This window comes from Vulpes lagopus, chromosome 13 (assembly GCF_018345385.1).
Source record: "Vulpes lagopus strain Blue_001 chromosome 13, ASM1834538v1, whole genome shotgun sequence".
NCBI classification, from domain to species: domain Eukaryota; kingdom Metazoa; phylum Chordata; class Mammalia; order Carnivora; family Canidae; genus Vulpes; species Vulpes lagopus.
The window spans coordinates 59,069,570-59,086,840 of NC_054836.1; the positions used below are offsets into that span (position 1 = coordinate 59,069,570).

At 39.3% G+C, this 17,271-nt stretch overlaps 1 protein-coding gene across 2 annotated transcripts in view; it reads left to right on the forward strand.

Annotated features, from left to right (window-relative positions):
* Window positions 1-17,271, forward strand: part of CPED1 (cadherin like and PC-esterase domain containing 1) — a 263,284-nt gene that overhangs the window by 113,900 nt on the left and 132,113 nt on the right. For both annotated transcript variants that reach the window (XM_041727811.1, XM_041727812.1), the window contains 5 exons: window positions 7,839-7,981; window positions 8,775-8,847; window positions 10,280-10,447; window positions 12,072-12,176; window positions 13,719-13,888. In XM_041727811.1, the coding sequence (XP_041583745.1) occupies window positions 7,839-7,981; window positions 8,775-8,847; window positions 10,280-10,447; window positions 12,072-12,176; window positions 13,719-13,888 (659 nt within the window). The remainder of the gene's footprint in view (window positions 1-7,838; window positions 7,982-8,774; window positions 8,848-10,279; window positions 10,448-12,071; window positions 12,177-13,718; window positions 13,889-17,271) is intronic.

Below are 17,271 nucleotides of genomic sequence, written 5' to 3' on the forward strand. Positions count from 1 at the left end.
CATTTCTAAGTCTGGTATAATCGAGGGCACAATAACAGAGGGAATGCTGGGGCTTTGCAACCAAGCTGACTGGCTTTAACACCCATATGGGTTACCCCTTTGCTATCTAACCTTGGACAAATTACTTGTGTTCCCAGCCCTCAGTTTCTTCATCTATATAATGGAGACAGTGAGTATCAGCCTCATAGCATCGCTATGGATATAAACAAAAAAAGTGCATGAGAAATGCGCAGTGTCTGGCATGTGGTGTCAGCGTGGCTAAGGCTACTGGTTATTCTTAAATGCAACATAGAATCACATGTAAATACATTTAGTAGGTTCACTAAATGAAACATTACATCAGTATTTGGGTTTGTAATTTAGTCTTCTTTTTTTCCTGCCTTTCTCAAGTCTTTTTTTTCTTCTTTTTATTCTGCTGTTAAATATCTGATTCCCCCGCCCCCAAATCGTGTCCCTTTAAATTGCCAAGGAGAGTTTTCCCCAGGGCTTGGAGGCCAGCACTCCGTGTCCTGCGGCCGCTCTCTGATGCGTGGTCCATGTGCTCCTGCGGGCCCGACACATCCAAGTCTGTGATTCCTAAGCAGGGCGCCCTGTGTCTCCCGGGATCCATAGGCCTTTCAGGGGGTTTACAGGCACGTGGATAGTTTCGCGAGAATCTTCTTTCCCCATCTCTTTTAGATACTCTTCTGTTCCTCAGAAAAAAAAGACCTGTCACCTATCCCTAATATGATGATGATGATGATTGGTTCCTGCTGAAAAAAATTTGCAAAACAACACAAAAAAACAACAAAAAAACCTCCCCCAAAACAAAACCAGACAAATTTAACTATGGTGTTGGTTAAAGACAGTGACGGATGCGGGTAGTGATTACATAACAAACAGTCCATAACACTCTGTAACAAACCCTGCATAACTCAGATTGTTTTCAGTTTTTAACAAAATTAAATATTTCATGATAAATCACTATGTGGACTTTTTCCCTCTGTATACTTTGGAGGGAATTTAAGGAATTAGGTCATGCTGCTGTAACTAAACTCTTCCATCGCTCTCTCTCCCTCTCCCCCTCCCTATATACATACTTTTCCATTCTATATATCCCATATATATTTTATGTGGACAAGTTTTCTTCATTAAAAATAATATTAATACTGATATGCTGGATCCTTCTCATTCTAGCCATAAGTCATATTCTCTCAACAGATACGTGTGTTACATGAATAAAAAGAAATTACATCCATCTAAGAGATGCATTTCCAATACAATTTTACTTCTGTATTTCAGAGATTAATGAGTAAGACTTGTAATATATTTCTACTGTTTTGACCAATTGTGTACAGCAATAACTGTAATGATAACTTTTGGGGGAAGAAAAAATATTTTTAAATTTAGAGCCATATGGTTTTCAATTTTCAAAACTTAAATTTATTTATTTATTTATTTTTAAAAGATTTTATTTATTTATTCATAGAGACACAGAGAGAGAGAGAGAGAGAGGCAGAGACACAGGAGGAGGGAGAAGCAGGCTCCAGGCAGGGAGCCCGATGTGGGACTCGATCCCCGATCTCCGGGATCACACCCTGGGTTGAAGGTGGTGCTAAACTGCTGAGCCACCCGGGCTGCCCACAAAACTTAAATTTATAAACACATTTTTCTTATTGAGACTTACAGGGTGATTTAAAAAATCCATTTATATGTAAGATAAATTACTTGGGGATAAAACGCTGAGGTACTGGTACTCCTTTGGATGCATCTTGAGAGTTTTACAAGCACCTGGGAGAGAGACTGGTTAGGTGAGAGTCAGACAGGGAGATCCTAGGTGAGTCTACAAAAGGCAGAAAGAATAATAGTATCAGTCAAAAATAATAGATTTAAATTCCAAGGATATTACAAATAGGTAGATTTGAATGCACACGTATTCCCCGTTTAATTTGGACAAAGAACATACAATCTTGGATTTCAAATATTTAAACGAATGCCCTTTGTTTCACCCTTGGATAAAATGGCAGCTTTTCTGCGATTATTTCCTTTTAAGCATTGATTATAACCTATCACGATCATCCTCTGGAGTGTGTGTTCCATCATTAACTTGTCCTCTCTTCTGGATCATTCCTGTCAGCATTCAAGCTTGCTATATGATTATTTCCCATCCTGAACACATGAACAAAAAGCACAAGAATCGAAGAGCGTTCGTAGGTAAAGCAATGACTGGGAGTAGAGATGGAGATTATTTCCACTACTGGCAAGAGCTGAGAAATGGAGCAAGGGAGGGCTTAGTTTTTGTTTTGTTTCTTTTGCACATTTTTTAACTATTAGAGAAGTGCTCTTTTGGACGTCGGTGGTACAAAATTAGCAAAAGCGTTTAAACATGATTTTTGGAGAGAGAGAAGCTGTAAAGACTACAAAAGTGATTTGAAATTTTGTAATAAAAAAATAAAATTTTGTAATTGTAGTAATACATGTATAACATAAAATTTACCATCTTAACTGTGTTTAGGTGTGCAGTTCAGTAATATTACATATATTTACATCGCCGGGCAACCCATCTCCAGAACCTTTTTGCAAAACTGGTTATCCCCATGAAACAACCCTGCAATCACGTTTTCATCCCGTCAGCCACCTTCAACTTCCGTGTTATTTTCTGTTTCTATGAATTTACTGCTCCAGATACCTCCTGTAACTGGGGCCATACAGTGTCTTTTGTGGCTGGGATGCCTTCCGCGTTCTCCCAGCCATAGTGTGTGTCAGAACGCCCTTCCTTTTTCAGGCTGAGTGATATTCCATCATATATTTTACCTATTCATCCATTGATGGATGCTAGAGTTGCTTCCGCGTTTTTGGCTGTTGTGAATAATGCTGCTATGAACATGGGTGTGCAAATCTCTCTTCGAGACTCTGTTTTCAGCTGTCTTGACCACCTGCCCAGAAGTCGAATTACCAGATCCTATGGTACTTGGATTTGTTTTATTTTTGAGGAACCTCCGTACTGCATAGCAGCTGCACCATTTAACATCCCCAACAACAGTGCCCAAGGGTTCTGATTTTGTCACATTCTTCCCCACACTTAATATTTTATGGTTTTGGGTTTTTTTTTTTGGGGGGGGTTGTAGGCATCCCAATGGATGTGAGGCAATATCTCTCTTTGTGGTTTTGATTTGCACTTCCCTAATGATTAGTGATATCAAGCATATTTTCATGTGCTTTCTGGTGCAAAATGATATTAAGTACTAGTATTCTTATTTACACTGAGAAGATGAAAATTTCTCTCTCACATAATAACATTGAGAGACATTCTAAGAAACTTTGGTAAGGAACAATGCTATGAAACACTGCTCAACATTCAAGATACTAAAATACTAAAATTCTAAAGTTTCCCAGTTAGTCAAGAATATGAATTAAGGAAAAAAAGAAAAAAGAAAAACAAACCCAAACTCTAATATTGGCTAATCTTTCATCCTTTGTTTTAACTCTGAGATTAAATTTTCTTATCTCAAAAATCCTTTCGAACAGCTGTAAGCTTCTATTTTTCAAAGGTTTTACTACAAGTCGCCAGAAAAAATGCATATCCTCCCTCTCTTGTGAGATGGAAACAAGAGATAAACATGTCCTAAGGAGAAAAGTTATTTTATCCAGAAGCTCCAATAAATTATTTCTCTTATCAACGTCTCTGTGGTTTCTGTGATGTTGTACTTAGCTTCCCTCACTCAGTGAGTAAAACTGTGTTAGGTACTAGCAACCCCAAAACAAAATGGTGCAGTTTCTGCCCTAAAAGATCTTATGGTCTAGTGGCAAGAAGAGACAAGAAAGTCAGCAAGTTTGACACAGAATGACACATACTGCCCCCGGGAGCAATTTGCCCAACATCTTCTGGGAAGATAAAGGGAGTTAATCAGGCAAAGCCCAGAATTGCTTGAGAAGGGCTGTCAGAGATGGGGTTGGGGAGTGAGGTGAGTAGAAGGGCTCCTTAGAGGTATTTTAAGATATTGGGACGCGTGGGTGGCTCAGGGGTTGAGCGTCTGCCTTTGGCCCAGGGTGTGACCCCGGGGTCCTGGGATCGAGTCCTACATTGGGCTCCCTGCAGGAAGCCTGCTTCTCCCTCTGCCTGTGTCTCTGCCTCTCTCTCTGGGTCTCCCATTCATGAATAAATAAGATCTTTTTTTAAAAATGTATTTTTAGATATCAAAGATGTGATGGAAGTGTTCCTACAAATTTTATCGCGTTGATTATTGATTCCTCTTGTCCTTCCATTTTTAATTGATGATTGTGATCCATCTGTGTACATTTAAATACATCACTTGAACGGGTAGGTGTGAAAATCATGAACACCGTACCAGGTTATTGCTTGAATCTCACACAAGTGCCAAAGGGTGACGTTTCAACTGCCATGATCATATGAGGTCATTTTCCATATAATTTATTTTGCACTAAATTCGTATTTCATTTTTACACTGAAGGAGGAAAATACAAAGTTTATAAAATAGTTCCATGTCCTGTTAACGTTTTAAGATGCTCTTTTTGTTTATTTTTACCTTGCTGCCACGGCACTGATTTCCTTGAGCCCTTATATTCTCATATGTATGTAATTCAACAACACCCATTAAAAGTCTGGATGCAGAGGGGGAGAAGTCTCCTTGATATCTGAGTTTTCGGCTTCATCGATTTAAGCCAGCGAAGCAGGTGGAGGTGCTCCTCCGGGCACCTGTTCTTGAGTGCAGAAAGCCCCTGGGAGAAATGTGGTTTTCAGGTTCTGAGGGCTGTGAGTGGTATTAGGATCAAATAATTTCGGATTTGACATTGTCTAATGAGATCGTTGAGCACAACTCTCTACACCTCAACACAGAAGACACAGAATTCAAGTGACCACGGAAATGGTCCGACGTGACAGTCACAACAGAACCCGACAAAGAAGTCTTGCCCTTTAGCTTCAGTGGATCCATTACAGGAATTGATTCCAGTGTTGTGTCCTCTCTGGGTCACTCGTTGAAAGACAAGGTTTTGTGTTTGTTTTTTTAATGACAACTAAGCGCTTGGTATACTTCTGTTTTCATTTCTGGCTTAGGCAGTTTGCCAGCCCCTGTACTCATCCTTTAAGTAGGCCGCTCCCCTGGAGTTTTGTTTTGAACCGAAGGCCTTAATAAATACATTGAAATTCATGCCGTGAGGGAGGACAGACACACAGACACCGACACGGGGACAGAGCTCACCCACCGGGCGAGAAAGCGGGTTGCTGTGCTTGGATCGTGCTGTCGCAGCGCCACCTCGCCCCTTCCTAGGTGGCTCTGGCCCCGCAAGGCCCGTCCTCCCAGGAGCCCACCCACGTGGCAGCAGAGGGGAGGGCGGCCTGCTACCTGGGCCCCCTCCCTCCCGCTGGGAGCCTCGCCCCGGCATCCACCCCGCCGCCTTCGCTTCTCTCAATGTCCCATCGAGTTGGTGTCACAAGGTGGGGACCCCCAGAGGCCGTCTTCACTTGCCACAGGTGCATTACCTCGTGAGAAGCAGGTTCCACAGGCTCGGCCGCCACTTGATGTCCCTGTCGGTGGCCGAGGGCTTCCCTGTCTCATCAGGACAAGGGGCAGGTGCAGGCGTGGTGCCACCTGCTGCCCCCGTCCCTCCCAGCCCTGCGTGTGCAGGACCGAGGCCCTAACTGGTCGCAGGCGTCCTCGCCGGTCCAAAGCAGCACAGAGCCACCGAGGAGCCGGCCGCGTCTGCAGGGTGACCCTGGGCCCCGCACCCCGTCCCTGACTCCCGGCCCGTGCCCACGGCCAGGTGCACACCGACACGGCCGAATGCCTGGAGCCAGTCCCTCTACTGGTGGCCTGTGTTTGGGGCTCGCCACCACGGTCGTCTCCACGGTGGGACAATCAGCATGACCCTACAACACTGATTGCTCAGTATTTCTTGCCACAGAAGATATCATCTGATAATCAACCTCCTATGCTACACAAACGCGCCCCGCTTCCTTAAATTATTGACCTTGACCTTTGTGATATTCAGGCAACATTAAACTAGAAAATGCGACCAATATCATCAATAACCCTTTCTGCACAATACGGTGAGCAGAGCGAAATAGGAGTTATCTCTTTTTGGAAAAAACAATATTACTCTGTTTGGACTCAAGGGTGTTAACCTTCTTAGTGTTAGCATTAATTTGTTTGCTTTTGATCACACAATTATTACATTTATTTTCCTTGGTGAAATGGAAAAACATGCCAGTTGCCAAATGCTAACGATGTGTTCATAGTCTTAAAATGTACATCTCATTAGGTTTCTGTTTTTCAGCTGGTAAAAGTTTATGAAGTCAGTGTTTGTTTCTCTCGGGGAACTTTGCTTGGTGTTTTAAAGATACACTTACCGCTTCCCGCAGGTCCCTCATGCCAATACCCGTCCTTCCCTTTCACAGCAACAAAAGTCTTTCACTTTGTAGTCTTATGCGGTCCAGATACATCGAGCCCTTTCTTCCAAAAACATTAGTGGCATACCTGCTGCATGTTTTTTCAAAAAATATTTTTTGTTCTTCATCTTTGAAAGATTGTGTTTATCCGGAGGAGGTCGATGACTCAATATGAGATTTGCTTTATGCTTTTTAAAAATGTTGAACTGGGCTTTGATGTTAAGCATCCTCAAGGGGTAGTTTTGTTATTGTGATTATTCTAATATTTTATTTATTTATTTATTTATTTATTTATTTATTATTTATTTATTTATTTCCAAGATTTAAGCAAATAAAAACAGCTGTTTATGATATCAATAATAATGTTTATAAGAAAATATAAACCGGAGCTTTATTCCCCCCCCTTTTTTAAGACTATCCCATCTTTTATATACACAGGAAACCTTAAATTACAATGTCAAGAGGACACTGCAATTCTCTTAGATGCCTCATTAGTTGGCTAGATCTCCCATAGCAAAATGCTGTGAAGAAGCAATAAAAACATTTATTTTTGTTCTGACATATTCAGGAAAGTGGTCATACTAAAAAGCTTCGATCTGAATTTCATACCTTACAGTGTCTTTCAAATACATTTTCTTCTGATTCGGGTTTGCGGCCCTCTCCTTGGTACTATTCACCCATTTTAAAGAGAAAGACACAAAAATTCAAAGCGAGTTGCTGGTCTGAGTTCATCTAATAGAGCCGCAAATTAAACCTGGAAGTTCTGATCACAAGCTCCTGTTAATAGTTCCACTTCACTTTCCATGATGCGATGCCATGAAATGGAAAAAAAAAAAAAAGAGAGAGAGAAGTAAAAAGCTCTTAAAGTGATTTAAATACAAGCACCCGGGATCCCTGGGTGGCGCAGCGGTTTGGCGCCTGCCTTTGGCCCAGGGCGTGATCCTGGAGACCCGGGATCGAATCCCACGTCGGGCTCCTGGTGCATGGAGCCTGCTTCTCCCTCTGCCTGTGTCTCTGCCTCTCTTTCCCTCTCTCTGTGTGACTATCATAAATAAATAAAAAAATTAAAAAAATAAAAATAAAAAAAATAAAAAATAAATACAAGCACCCCATATTCAATTGAAAGGCTTATTATATATTTTTAAAATGTTTATAATGCATTCATATTGCATATCATGTACAGAACATGCATTTTACACATTCTGTATACAACATTCATTATATATTTTCACATTATAATCTATTCTTTCAGTGCATATTATGTATAAGATACATGGGGGTGTATACACACATACCATACATAGACACTCCCGAACCTTCCTATTTAAGGAGTTCTTTTGAATATGGCAAGGACACAGAACCCAGAGGAATCTTTCAGACTCGTCACCTTGAAAACGATAGACAAACTGAGATCATTGTTTCACTATTGAATCCTTTACTTTGTTCACAGCTGCAAACATTTTTTGAGACATTCCTGACAGCCAGTTCACCTCTTCAGGCTTTTGATAATATGAAGGAAGCAATTAGCAAACTCCTGCTAGCAGCTGAGGCATTCAGCGAAACATCGACGCGGGGACCAAAGGCCTTCCATGGGTAAAAACAAATTCTAATATTAAAAGAAAGAAAAAAAGCAACCTTCTAAAAATTGCTAGTGAAAATATATCTTAATTATCACAAGTAGGTGCTACTTGGAAAATGTCATGTCACTATATTAATATGAACTTGTAAACATCTTTTCACATTTATAGATCCTAAAACTTCAGAGCATGTTATAGACTTCTTAGCTTACCTATAATAATGAGAAGAAATAAACACACATTATTTAAATTAATTTTAATTGCATCTCCTTTTTAAGCTTAGCTATTTTTATCATATGAACTTTGCATTGACTAGATATAATTTTATTTAGGGACTTTATTAACAATACACAATAGTCATTATCTCTATATTTCAGTTTCGTTGAATGTAAGTTAATGCCTTTTTTCCTAGGGAAATGTTGAATTTAGAATGTCCACCAAAAGGTGGTGACTCAATTAAGCTTTATCATGCTTCTTCGTATGTGAATAAGAAGGCCTAGCATGTAGGAGGAGTGCGAGAGTTTCCTTCTCCATATTTAGGTTTTCACGACAATAACTTCATTGTTTAATGTGTTATGAACACCCAGGATATATTTGCATTTTCTATAAGGAGTAAAAGAAATTCCTATTTAAAAAATAAATTGCATGGGATTTTCAAGCCACTGCCCTTTTTAATTAGGACTTATCTTGAGATTTGCCTATAGTGACTGTTAATAATGTATCATAGGATACATTATCACACAAATAATAATGTATCAAAGTGTAGCAAATAGAGTATATTTTTATATTACCTTCTGTTTTTATTTCAGATGCAGATTATGTTTTCAACTTTTAACTTTTGATATCGGTTACTACAGTTTCAGGCACCCTGTAGTGCTGCAGGCGAGTATCCCAAAGACTGCTTGTGAGCTTCCACCTTACGCTGAATGATCTGTGTGTCGGGGGCGGCAGTGGGGTCTATATGCATGTAGGTGGGTTGTTTGCATTCACAGTAACCAGTCAATAAATAGCAGCTCGTTAGTGAAGTCACTACAGGCTTTTAGTCTACTGTAGTTCGGAAAACTAAATAATATGTGAAGAATCTATGATTTGAGTGTCAGTCCCCACTACGCATCACTGTAGATCGGGCATGGATTTTCCTGCGGTTCAGTCACCACTGTCTATGAAGCAAAGTGGCAAAATTTCACTTGGGTTTATAAAATAAGAAAAAGTAACTCTTATTTTGTACATACAGATATTTAGTTTTAAATTGGACTGTATTTTAATTGAAAAAGCTATAGGAATTTTTGAAATATGTGTTTTTTTTTTCTGGTATGAATACGTGTACATTGAAGAGTGCTTTTGTACACTCTGATTCTTTCACTTCCTTTTGAATCAAATGAGCTCATATCTTTCATCTGAAATATCTTTCATCTGAAATATCCCTTTTTGGTGAGAAGATTAAAAAAAGATTGATTGAACAAGTCTACAGAAAGCTTTTTTTTGGGGGGGGGGGCGGGATATAGAGTAGGAAGAGGGAAAGGAACAAAATAAAATTATGTGCGACCAGAATTTAACTTCATGTTGTATTGGCTGCTTTTCGAACTATCGCACACGGTGAATGGTTACATCATCTAAGACTCAGACATTTAGTTGAGTAGCTCAAAGATGCATCCATAAAACTTTGAAACTGGATGAGTTGACATTTTTAATCACTTATTCCTTACCTTGTGTGCATCTTAGTCTGTATTATGCTCTTTGAAATTTATGGTAGCAGCCAAGGTCAAAGAGGTTGCTGCCTGTGTTCTCCTCCAGGATTTTGATGGATTTCTGTCGCACATTTAGGTCTTTCACCCATTTTGAATTTATTTCTGTGTATGGTGTAAGAAAGTGGCCCAGTTTCATTCTTCTGCATGTTACTGTCCAGTTTTCCCCAACACCATGTATATTAGCAAACTCGGATATAAACACAATCTAAAAATAGTAAAACATAAAATGAAATAAAAATAAATAAAATTTATTATTTATATATTTAATAATATATTAAAGTATATTATTTAATATAATTTATATATTATCTTCCCTGAGTGCAAATTCGTCAGCAATAAAGTTTCAAGATAAACTCCTGTGACTTTATAATCCATTACTTTTCAAATAAGAAATTGTGTCTTCAAAAAAAACGATACTTGCATTTTATAAAGCTGTTGACCTCCAAAGAGGCCACTAGATGTCAGTTCTGATCTACAATCCAACAGGAATGAATCATGTCTTCAAAATGATTTCCCTGCATTAAAAGTCCATGAAAAATATTTGCTGTGCTTTTACTCTTTTACAGGTGCATGAGCATTTACATTTTCATGATGATGGTAATGAGGATTTTGAGGACCAAAACACAGAAGAATTCCTTTTGCAAGATACTTACAATTTTCTCTTCTCTAATGAATCTTCGCTTCCAATGTTTTCTGAGATATTTCAGGGACTTTATCAGTCAGGTGTTTTTAAGGTAAAAGCATATTCTTTAAGTGACAAATGTTTTTTTCTAGTCATCCTTTGAAAGCTGCCATTTCCTTTATTGTGTAGCTCAGCAAATTGATGGTTCATTTGAAATGATTTACTATCCATTATCTTACACCTCTTTATATTTTTGTGACCTGAGGACCGATATTCTTTTGTGTCAACTAAGTATGAGTAACTGATTATGAGGCATTTATGGGTTACAATAAAGAAGTTCGTAGCTCCTAAGGAATGTTTGTGGATATTATGAATAATACATATTCGATGTTATTCAGAATACTTTAAAAGGAATAGTAGAATATTTTGCAGGCAATCTAGAATAGCAGTAAGTGCTCTAGATTGACATCAAGGGACTAGAGTTAGAATACTGATTTTTGAAGAATTCACATCTGGTTAACATCTTAGCTTAGCTGCTGCTAACGAAGGTATACTGCTTCATAGAAGCCCTGGTAATTTTGATGGCTTCTTAATACAAGTTTTCTTGATGGGTCAAAAATCTGTACAGATTATGAAGTACAATATTATTCTCTATATATCTTTCTGTTTTATTTTATTATTATTTTTTTAAAGATTTTATTTATTTATTCATGAAAGACACAGAGACAGAGAGAGGCAGAGACACAGGCAGAGGGAGAAGCAGGCTCCATGCAGGGAGCCTGACATGGGACTTGATCCCGGGTCTCCAGGATCATGCCTTGGGCTGAAGGCGGCGCCAAACCACTGAACCACTTGGGCTGCCCTTGTTTTTATTTTTTAAAAGATTTTATTTATTTATTTGTGAGAGACCCAGAGAAAGAGGCAGAGACACAGGCAGAGGGAGAAGTAGGCTCCCTGCAGGGATCCCAGTGTGGGACTCGATCCTGGGACCTGGGATCACATCCTGGGCCAAAGGCAGATGCTCAACCACTAAGCCCCCCAGGGGCCCATATAGCTCTGTTTGAAAACTTGTATTTAGAGAATTTGGAGGAGTAGAATGTGAAAGTTCTCACAAACATCAATGCTCTATAGAGAGTTGTTTGTGAACGATAGAACATGACTTTATAGATTGTTTCCCTGGGATTTTATTAATTTTTTCCTCCAGTTCCCTCTTTTCCTCCATTAATGAGTGTACTGTTATTAAAACCATTAGAACCACCTGACCCAGAAGAAAGAGTAAATATGTGCAGCTTCTCCTCTCGGGGATTCATCAGGGAAAAAAAATGGATGTGCAGGAAAATGGGGCAGGAAGTGTCTTCATGAGAATCCCACAAACTCCAAAATTGTAATGCCCATGGATGAGATGTCCATGTTCACCTGCTGCTCGGATTGTTGGTATCCTGAAGGCTGAAGGAGACGCTTTGTGCATTCCCAGACTGTCATCCCCCACCTACCCTCCTGGGCTCATCATCCCAACCCTACAACCAAAGCCCTATTGAGCAATTTCATTCGGGTCCTCTTGGTCAAACACTAAATTTTCTTAGAGCCAGACTTCGTGGTGACAAACTTAGGCTTAGTTAGCTCAGCGGTTGGAAGAGTTCAAACTCGGATTGGTCCACCAAGTGGGGAGGAGGTCGGGCTAAACATGCTTTGACTTGGAAACAATCGCTGAAGAACTGTTCCCCTCCCCATCATAGGGTGAAAACTATCAGAAGGAACCCAATCAATGCCTGTCTTTAGAGGAGATGCACTCCATTATGACTTTCATAAAGGAACTTGGGAACCTGCAGCAATTCCAACTGGTAAAACAAAAGTGACATTTTATTCCTCATGATTACTGGGACCATAGATCTGCCATTAACTATTTTTGCTTCAAACTAGGTGAAGACTTTCCTTGAAGAAATAGAAATCTTTGTAAACTTCCTTCTTCTTTTCAGACATCTCAGTATTACAGTGAGCAGAACACATATTCTTTAAGAGTTTGCATACATGACTCAGAGTAAAAGGATATGAGATGAGCACAGCTGCCGGTATATGAGAGTTCTTAAGGGGAAAAGGTCCACATTTTTCTAAAGAAGTTTCGCTTTTAGTTTTGGGACATGGACGTGTAACAACAATTTCTTTCTGCTCACTGTGCCCTTTCTGTTTGTGTAAAATCTAATATTACTGGGTGTAACCCCATTTTAGAAAACAACCTAAATCTCAATTTGTTGCAACTCTATAGCAATCTTCAAAGAAAGAAAATGTGGATAATTATGATAACCACTAATGGCTTGGGCCTAAAAATATAAATGATATTTGTTTTCTTTTCCATGTTTCTTACGGGGTTCTGTTACTTTATTGGTCACTATCAAAGGTCATTATCAATATGATTTATTACATGTACATATGCAAGTTCAGGATTTGCTTTGCTTCTAGTTCTACCACTTATCTAGATAGATTATAATGGGTTTATATTTTCCACCTAAGATTTGTTTGTACGAAGCATCTTATTAAAACAGCTTTTTTCAAAGTCCACAGATAATTTATTGTCAATCTATTTGGATCAAACATTTGCTTTTTACTTAAAAAAATAGCATGTATTCACATGCTACTTGTTTGAGTTATGACCAATTTACTAAGTCAATTTAATGAATATTTGGCACCTGTCTTTATAACTTAGAGTCATATTTTGAGGGATTAAAAGTAAGCTTTTGTCCCAAGCATAATTTAATTGATGGATTATTTTAATTAATTTAAACATAGTAAGTATTACATTTGTGACTGTTGGCTCAAAACTCAATAATGATAAAGAGACAGGCCTCATTCTTCAGGAATTCATAATTTAAGATATTGTGAATGTAGAGACCATCTTTTGGCACCATGTGTAAACTGAAGAATTATCTTGCAAGAAAAAGGACAAACCTCAAATTTCTGATTCTCAGAGTAGAAAGAGGATAACCATACATTTTTTTTCTATAAGATTAATATCTCTCACACTGACAAAGTTTACTTGTAACCCAAAATGATTTCTCCCCAGTCTTCCTACTGCCTGAGTCGCACTGTCATTCATCTGTTCTCAGGTGTTTATAGGAAGGAAATACCCATTTTCATTCAAAGAAAAAGAAGAAAGAAAACTCACGGCATTTGGAAATATGACCAACAAAATTGGTCCCTCATAAAAAGTGCTATTTTCCTTAACAATTGCACAGAAAGTTATATTATGATACTGACCACTGGATTTTAAATAAATATCTGATTTTTAAGTAGATGAATAAAATATAAAGCCTTTTCTAGTAATAATACCTTGTAAGTTATTTTCCATAAATTCTTCTGATATTCTGGTTTTGAATATTTCTTCTCAGCTATTCCCATCTACTACTCCGGGGATTCGATCTTTAATACATGAATTCTACGGGATGGCAAACCCTATAGATCAACCTGGTTCAGCCCTGACTCGGTCCTGGTCTCTTTTAAGTGTATTTGAACAATTCCAGCTCCTGAATAAAAAGGCGCAGCTACATCCATTGGAATGGTAAGATAGCCACAAATTTGAATTGTGCGATCCAAAAATTCTCTAAAGATTGATTTCAAAAGATTCTGCCTACATTAAAGAAAGCAACAAGAAATGTGTCCAAAAATTTGTGCTCTGGAAAATAAGCTTTTTTAAAGCATTGAAACCATAACAATCCTAGTGGTCTTCAAACACTGTAATCAGAACACATCCAACAGTTTTTCAAACCAACAGGACTTGACTCTGCTGAAGAGTCATGTTGAAAATTAAAAGTTTCAATTTCATTTCATTCTGTGATATATATCCTTGGTTTATGGAGCATCAGACAGACAGAATTAGGCAATTTTTTTTTATTATTATTTTATGAACCATCAGTTGGCGCGGAGCCCAACATGGTATGAGCATTTATTTAGAGAGCTTTTGAGGCATAACTTTATTCTGGGCAAAATCTAGCCAGATTTATAAATATGTCTGTCCCTGCCTCAAAGATAGAGCCTTTCCTTCTTAGAAGGTACAATCTCAGAGGGAAATATTTGACCTCCCATTTCCTCTTCCGTTCTAACGAGAGGTAGTAATGGGGCGATGGGAGAGAGGACCGGCCAGGTGACTGTATAAACATCTCCGGTAGCGGCTGAAGAGGGACAGTGCCCAAGCCACTGGCTAAGTCTGCTTCTCTTTTAGATGATGGAATTCAGGGAATATTTGACTTTTCTTCTGCCAGGAAAACAGAAGCAAACCTAAACCTCCTAGGGAGATGAAAGACGAAATGGCCAGGCCATAATTACTTATGCCTCTTGCAGTCACTCTTAGGAAGGAACGGCCTGAGCTCTCCGGACTTGTGCTTCGTTTCCCTCTGCCTCAGGAGGTCATGAAAGCAGTTCCATAAGAATTTTTTTCTTATGTAATTCAAAAATACAAGTAATTATATACTTGAAGAATTCTTAGGACATTTCCTGGGATCAAACTCACTTTAATTGCCACGATCTTATGAAGTTGGCCGTATTCCCTCAATGCTCAAAAGGAGTGAGTCTGACAGTAGCCTTTACTGGTTTGAAAAGGAGGCTTTGAATAATAGGGCTCAGTTTCCATCTGCGCGTTCTTCGTCCTCGCTCACGGAATTCAAGTCTGTCTCCTTCATCATTACCGATGGGGAAGAGCAGACTTGATTTACTCAGGAGCCAATGTAGGAACTGTTTGCAACCTTGACTAAATTCCCTTGACGTGTACAAGTTTGGAAAATTTGTTCGCCGGCAAGTTTTTCTCAAGCTTCCCCTACAGTGTAAGTTAGGTGTAAGGGCCTGATCTTAAATTCAGAATACTGAAGTTCACCCAAACCCTGGCCCTAGCCCTAACCCTAAGCCCAATTCCCGTTGAATAAGGAATTTATTAGTGGTCAGTGTTGAAAGTGGTCAGTGTAGAAATGGCCAGGACTTTCTTGAATCAGACAGACAAGGACTCAAATATCCCAACCCCAGAGTTTATCAGTTATAGCAGCCGAAGCCCTGATGCCTCTGAGACTCAGTCTCCGCATCTGTAAGATGTGGATCCTGCTACCTAGCACATACTATTCCACAGGATTACCTATGATAATTTCCATGTACCGCGTGGCGTCTGGTGTGCCGCGGTGCAAGCAGGTCGTAAATATTAATATCGGCTTTTCATGTTTCTCTACCATCCAGAGGTCACTTTAGGATCTACAGTGGAGGAGATATTCTTCTTTCTTTTATAGGAAAAGCAAGACAAGTTCGAAAGATTTATCTAAGTGAACGCTGAAGAAATTAAATTTTAGATCTTTATCGAAAAGCAATTAGGTAAAATCACTTTGAGAACATTTCAAGAAAGAATACTCAATTCTAGTTATCTTCAGATTTATCCAGGAGCATATGTATATTTGATTCTCATCCATGCTGTGTTGCAAGGTGCGTGCACATCAGACACATTTTCCAGATGAGGGAAACCATGCTGAGAAGGTGGGTCATTTGCTCAAGCCCGCAGCCAAGAGAAATAGAGGAGGGATTAGGACCCTGGCCTCACGTCCATGGCCCGGTGCTTTATGCCAGTACTTCCTAGAGATGAGCAGAGCAGGTGCACACATTCTTCATTGTCCTTATCTTCACAATGGTCACCTCCAGCTTTTTCTACAGAAAAAGCCAGTTTTACATACCTACACTACCTGTGGTGGATCAATGACTTCATGCTTCCTTTTATTTTTTAAAATTGGTAATTTATTTAGGTAACCTCTACACCCAGTGTGGGGCTTGAGCTCAAGACCCCAAGATCAGGAGTCACATGCTCCCCGGACTGAGCCCTCCAGGTGCTCCCACGCTTCCTTTTAAACAAAGATCATTTGCTTAGAGCAACAGGGTGAGAAGAGAGAGAGTTAGAAAAGCAACGGTTGGGAAAAATGACCATTATTTATGTCTGTGCCCTGAGGCTTAGAATCCAGAGGTCTCGATGGAATTAGTATAAATCTGAACAGAACGAAAATATTAAAATCAGTATTTGTGCACCAACTGCTAATTTTCACTTCACTAGAAATAAAGTGGCAAGTGTACTTTGCTGTCATCATAGGCTTTCCATGAAAAAGCCTCATTTTAAAAAACAAATAATTTATTCACAAAATCGCACGGGGAAGACTGCAGGATGCTTTCCCATAGGAAGCATCTCATTCCATTAACATACTAATTCACCGCATGTGCATTCCAGGCTTGTATCTTGCACGAGCTTCACTTAGAGATTTTGCTTCCTATGAATTCAGAGACATTTTTTTAATTTGGCCTGGCACCCAGTCAACCTTCAGCTAAACAGATCTAACCCCATGCTTGCTTTATCTGTTTCTTCATTCCTTGAGAAGAGGGAAATATTTTCAAGTAAGTCCTAGACATTCTTTTCTTTCTCACCCCTAAATACTTCATTGCATGCATCAAAGAAAGAAGAAAGACTTCACAAAGTAAAACTGCAATAAAAGCATCACACCTTCCCACATTACAATATTTTTAATTCCTTGATTCTTCATAACTTGCTGATGTTTCTATTTTGAGGGAACCGAATACGCCTGTTCATCTCCTCTCTACCACAGTGCCCGGCACAGTATCTGGGACAATAAATATTTATAAAATGTAACTGAACACAGAGCGTCTGATTCCATTCTCATAGCATCACCGTGAAATCAGGCCAGTGAGGTCATCTCCATTCTGCTGCAATAGGAGTGGGGAAGCACCGCATCGCCCTCGAGCAAAGTCAACTCATGTCCTGCTCCATATTCTCTAGCAGGACCACCAAGCGTTCGGTCTGCACTTAACATTCTTTGGTTTCGACTTTGAGGAGTTAAAGAACAATCTGGCCAAGCACACAATTATACAGCATGAAAAAAAAATGAGGCAAATACACCAAGATAGAACCAA